Source organism: Oryzias melastigma, linkage group LG15 (genome assembly GCF_002922805.2).
Source record: "Oryzias melastigma strain HK-1 linkage group LG15, ASM292280v2, whole genome shotgun sequence".
Lineage (NCBI taxonomy): Eukaryota > Metazoa > Chordata > Actinopteri > Beloniformes > Adrianichthyidae > Oryzias > Oryzias melastigma.
Genome location: NC_050526.1, coordinates 15,624,144 through 15,629,912, shown reverse-complemented (window position 1 = coordinate 15,629,912; position 5,769 = coordinate 15,624,144). Strand labels below are relative to the sequence as shown.

At 46.2% G+C, this 5,769-nt stretch overlaps 2 protein-coding genes across 2 annotated transcripts in view; both read right to left on the bottom strand.

The window, feature by feature from the left end:
• The window catches only part of LOC112161962, a 5,458-nt gene extending 2,515 nt beyond the window's left edge, over window positions 1-2,943 (bottom strand). Inside the window, exons 1-3 of the mRNA XM_024297533.2 lie at window positions 2,781-2,943; window positions 908-1,035; window positions 726-842 (exon numbers count right to left, since the gene is read on the bottom strand). Coding sequence (XP_024153301.2) covers window positions 726-842; window positions 908-1,035; window positions 2,781-2,889 — 354 coding nt within the window. The 5' untranslated portion in view covers window positions 2,890-2,943. The remainder of the gene's footprint in view (window positions 1-725; window positions 843-907; window positions 1,036-2,780) is intronic.
• Window positions 2,944-3,446: 503 nt separating this feature from the next.
• The window catches only part of LOC112161969 (protein FAM161A), a 5,730-nt gene continuing 3,407 nt past the window's right edge, over window positions 3,447-5,769 (bottom strand). Inside the window, exons 3-4 of the mRNA XM_024297545.2 lie at window positions 5,048-5,197; window positions 3,447-4,976 (exon numbers count right to left, since the gene is read on the bottom strand). Coding sequence (XP_024153313.1) covers window positions 4,220-4,976; window positions 5,048-5,197 — 907 coding nt within the window. The 3' untranslated portion in view covers window positions 3,447-4,219. The remainder of the gene's footprint in view (window positions 4,977-5,047; window positions 5,198-5,769) is intronic.

Here is a 5,769-nt window from a genome sequence, read left to right as displayed (position 1 = left end):
ACTCACTCCTGATTGGTGACAGTACTTCCTGTAGATTCCATGACTCAGCTATGACTCAGACCAATCGCTGAAGATGGGTTGCAAATGGTGATAGCCATTTCAGGAATTGACGGCGAAAGCGGCGTCCTATTTTCACGAGGAGAGGAAGTAATGCATTTCCAATGGGGGACCTCATAGCTCCAGAAGTCCAGCATTTTTACAGTCTATGGTCTACACACACAATAATTACAAACATACCTGTTGGACCCCCTCCACCCACCACGGGGCTGAGTAGAGAATCTGCCCGCTGGGCGATCCTGGCCAACACCCAGACCCGGGCGTGCGTCCCGCCGCAGAGGGTTCAGCCCAGCAGGCAGCCGGTCCAGCTGCGGTCTCAGTAGAGACCACAACCCGCCAGAACCCCTAGGCCCTAATCTACTGGAACCCCCCACCCACCAGACGGGGCCAGCCGGCCTGCCCCTCGATAATATTTTAGCATTATGCTAGCTGTTTTTTGGGGTGAATTTAGACATGTTTCCGTTTTTTTGCTTTATTTTGACTTTAGCCGATTAATTTGGACTTTAGCTAACATTTCAGTATTAAGCTAGCTCGTTTAGGTTCATTTTGACATGATTTCAGTTTTTCAAGCTTTCAGCCTCAGAATTTTCCTCTAACAGCGTTGGCGTCTTTAGCGGTCACATTCTTCACACTTGCATGAGCGCCCTGTTTCAGCAGGTCAGACAAACCTTGGAGATGCAGCTGCGGTAGTGGGTCACATGCTCATAGCAGGTTTTTGTGAGGAGAGCATTGATGCTGGATGCTATAACCACCTCATCATTCTTTTCCTTGTTGGTGCTCACCACCTAAATAAAACCAAAGTTCACGTCAGAGATTTTAATAAAACAATGAAGGACAAAGAGACTCGTACCGTGGACCCGGTGCTCCAGTTATGAGTGCAGTCAGAAGCTGAGACATTCTGGAGGAGGTAAAGCGTCCCATTCGGGGTCTGAGTGACCTCACAGGTGAGATCTGATTGGCCGAGAGCGAGAAAGCCACCTGCAGGAAAAAGCAAAAGAAGAAATACAAATATATGTTTTTCTCTCTCTGCATTGGATTACATTTAAATATTTGCAGGTGGGGCAACAAAACTAGGGAGCAAACTGTGGGGGTCTGATGGTTTGAAGCTCTGGAGTCCAGAGGTAGTTTAGCACAGAATTGATCATCTTAGAGCACCTGTCAAAGTCACGGCCCGGGGGCCCGATCCGGCCCTCCAGGTAATTTTATCCGGCCCTCCAGATCATTTTATTCTATTGTTACTAATGACCCGATGTTATCTTGAGCTCATTCTAACTTGTAGACTTTTGACAAAATATATTTTATAGAGAGTAAAATATTGAAAGTTATTTAAGGTTTAAGTTGATTTATTCTAGAATAATATTCCTGACTTTTTATTATTCATAATTATGCTACAAAGTTACAGTTTTAAAGTTTTAAAAATGTAGTTTTAGTGTTCCATAAATGTTTATCCTGTTCGGCCCGTGACCTCAGGTGTGTTTGGTATTGTGGCCTCTTGGGCGATTGACACATCTGGTTTAGATCAATAGATTAGAAGTTGAGGAAAAGGATCTACATTCCTGGTTTAGGACTAACCTGCTGCTGAAACATCTAGATGGTACTGGAAGAGATTATGATAGCAGCTTTTTCCTTTTTTTTTTTTTTTTTTTTTTGCTAATTTAGACATTTCCAGTTATTTGCCTTTTTTTACTTTAGCTAATATTTTAGCATTATGCTATCTGTTTTAGCTAATTTAGTTTTGTTTTTAGTGTATTAGCTAATTTGGCATTTAGCTAATATTTTTGTAAGCTTTCAGCTTCAACACTTTCAGCTTCAGCACTTTTAGCTCACAGCTTTGGCGTCTTTAGCGCTCACATTCAGCTTACAGCATTCACACTCATCACAGGTCATTTTATATATCTAGTCACAAGTCACATTTCACCTGATTTGTTGTTCTTTTAAAGGCTAAAGAGTTGAGTCTTTGGACCCGATGATCAGAAAACTTCTTCATCACTAACATACTTCTGGAGACTCAGCAGACGTGTTTGCACTTAAGGTTGTTCATTTGTTGTACCTGACAGGTGAGGCCAGGTTTAACTCAGTGAAGATGTCTTCACTACCTGCTGAACTGAAGATCTCTCAGAGATAAAGTCACGTTTGGAGGAGGACACACAGGACTGAATGAACTCGATCTATTTTAGGCTTTGAGACGACCTGCAGGAAAACAGTCACGAGAGTTTCTGGCATTCTTTGAATGTTGATCATGGAAATTTCTGAAAGTTCTCTTTGGATTCAGCGTCTTCCAGCTGTTGGAGATCCTCGCGATAACACCTGATAACACCGGATAACACCTGATAACACCTGATCTGTCAGCTTGTTTCTGATGAGCCGCGCCCTCCACAGTTATTTTTATTGTTTTAAAAACAAACGTTAATCTAAACTATTAGATCCACTCAGTGTAAATCTATCATTCTGACAGATAAAAAAGATTCTTCAGATAAAGATAAGAGATCAATCGGAGTGACAGCCCGCTCTGGTCAGTTAATCACAGCTTCACTTTTCAGCTCAGATTCATCCTCCGCTCCTCTGACGCGCGTGCCGCGCGTGCTCAACCTTCCCGCTTCCGTAGATGATGAAACCTCACAAACCAGCAGACTGGTGCAGGACTCAGAAAAACGTCTTCCACTGTAATGACAATTCCGCGCGCGCGCGCCTGTCAGCCAATCTACAGAGAGAAGTCTTCTTACCGAACAGGTAGAAAAATTTCCACATGGTTCCCGCCGTCTGAATCCCGGAGAGAGTGATGCGGTTCGAGCCTCCCGCAGACCGACTGGACGTGTGTTCTCTGGCTCTCATGGGACTGAGCGGATGGGCATGTAGTCTCCCGCAGAGGGGAGTTCCAGAGAAGAGGCTGGCTTCATTCAGAGGAGGAGGAGAAAACACGATTTTATGTTTGTATACAGAGACACCGAGTGGCAGAATCAGGAACTGCATCTGAATGAAACCAATGTTTAAAGCTATTATTATTAGTAGTAGAACTATTACTACCAGTAGTAGTAGAAGAAAAACTAACATTTATGCTGAAAGGATCAGACGCTGGAGCCAAAAGCTGGAGTCATCGTACGATGGAGGAGAGGAAACCCGAGCAGAAGACCTCCCAGACACGAGTCCGTTCTCATGTTCTGAAGAATCTGTGCTGATCCGGAAAACCTGCAGCTCCTTATGGCTCTCTGGTTAAAATAATAATCCTTTTATTAAGTAACTGTAAAGTAATTTGGCAGTAAAGTAAGTCAAACTTCATTCATCTCATTCAGAAGCAGCTGAAGCCCGATAAACATCACAAAATATTTGGACAGAATTTTGTGGCACAAACAATGAGTTTAATAAACTCAACCAGATCTTATGAAAGTTTGATTGTTTATCCAGGTTTACAACTGTTAACATTAACATCAGTCCAAAATATGTTTTTACAAATACGATTCACAGATGAAAGATCAACTCTTGTGATCCACAAAAGTCCACGACTGGTTCAAATCCAGAACAAATCTATCCTGAATATTTTAACAGGATATATGATGCAGTATTTTTAACAAAACTACTGTTATGTGAACAATATTTATTTACAAAAAAGCAATAACTTAAATTTATAACTTCCCTGTAAACTCTATCTGTGGGTAGGATTGTATCATGAACAGATTATTCAGATCTGAGTGAATCCAAATATCCTCCTCATCCAACAAGATCATTTCCATTACAAAGTGTCAATAGTTTGGTTGGTATCGAGTTAAAACGGCTGAACATTCTTTAGCTGAAACTGGGATAACACATTTAGAAAGCAGACTGTTTGATTCAAGTCCAAACTCAAAACTCTACTACTAAAACATCAGAGTTTTGTTGCTTTAACATACATTTTACTTCTTTAGAAATTCTTTTTTTTTTTTTTAGAAAACCAACTAAGCCACATATCAGCTGTGTTGATGTAATCTCCTGGATCATAAACAAACAAACCAGATTTCCTCAAAGAGTTCGACCTGATCTGAGTGGAAGAAGAGAAAAGAAACGTAAATACTTCAAAAACCTTAAACTTTATTGACAAAGAGCACACGGTCACTACAGGACGCTGAGCTGCACCGTTTACTACATGAGACAGACTGAAGACACGCCCCTTCCTCCTCGCAGCTGTCCGTCACAGGCTGATGTGTTGGCTCCTCCCTCTGGAGTTTGGTCCCTGCAGATGCTCAGGTGCGCAGACACTCCTGACGGGGGCTTTGAGCGGGGGCCACTCCCGGTCCCCCACCATCTGGATGGACACCTCGATGTGCTTCCTCACCGCCGTGGAGGACGGCGCTCTGCGAGGCCTGCAGTCGTCCTCCAGGTCGGAGCTCTGGTCGCTCTGGCCGTCCGTCACCTCCCTCTCCAGAGTGCAGAGGCCGTGCGGCTGCTGGGCGTGAGAGGTGGGCGTGGCTCTGGTACCGAAGGCCCGCCTCTCCTCCCTGATGCTGAAGCTCTCCAGCTCCGCCTCCATCCTGGCCTCCCTCTTCCTCTTTTCTCTCTCCAGGAAGTGGAAAGGTTTTGGGAAGACGGCAGCAGACCCCCGGAGGTTCTCTCGGACGTTCTTGTGGCGGCGGCTGATGACCTCATACAGAGGGAGGTGGGTGTGGGCCGGCGCAGGCGTGGCTCTGAACTTCTTCTGGCATTCCCGCAGCTCCTCCAGCTCCTGCCGGAGCAGCGTGTTCTCCAGCTCCACCTCTGAGCGCGTCCGGACCCGCCGCTTCTTCTTCTCCTCCTCTCTCAGCATCATCTGGAAGGGCTTGGGCACCGTGACCTTGGACCGGGCCCTGGTTGGATGGGACTCTCCTCCTCCCTGAGGTTTTGGACCGGGGGCTTTGGATCTGGTTCTGATGTGTGTTTGAGTCGTTTGGTTCGGGCTGAGCAGAATGTTTCTGGGAAACGATAAAGTTGTGAGTGTAAATTCTTGGTTTTCGTCTCAGCAGAAGGTTCGTGTTTGACCCACCTCCCAAAGGCTCCAGCAGGACCCGCCCAGCCCAGCTCCCCCCCACTGTCCTCCCCGCAGAGATCCGAATGGTCCGAGCCGCTCGACGTCTCGTGGAAGTCCAGCTCTTCCTGGGAGTTGATCCTCTGCAGCCTCCTGGTGGGAGCGCCGCTGGAGAAGCAGAAAAAAAAACACCTTTTGGTTTCTCAGCCGGCGAGGACGAGGGGGTCGAAAGTGAGTAGAAACTGTGGAGCCCGAATGGGTTCGTCTGCAGTTTCTGTGGAAGTCCCACCTGTGTTCGCCCACATTTGCATGCAACAAACAAGCTCGCTAGCGGAGCTCGCTAGCATGCTACAGTGGAGCTTGCTACATAGGAGCTCGCTGGCATGCTACAAAGGAGCTCGCTAGCATGCTACAAAGGAGCTCGCTAGCATGCTACAGTGGGGCTTGCTAGGATGCTAAAGCGGAGCTCGCTAGCATGCTACAAAGGAGCTCGCTAGCGTGCTACAGTGGGGCTTGCTAGGATGCTAAAGCGGAGCTCACTAGCAGGCAACAAACAAGCTCGCTAACAGAGCTTACTAGCATGCTAAAGGAGAGCTTGCTACAAAGGAGCTAGCTAGAATGCTAAAGCAGACCTTACTAGCATGCTAAAGCATAGCTTGCTATATTGGAGCTCGCTGGCATGCTAAAGCGAAGCTCGCTAGCATGCTACAAAGGAGCTTGCTAGCATGCTAAAGCAGACA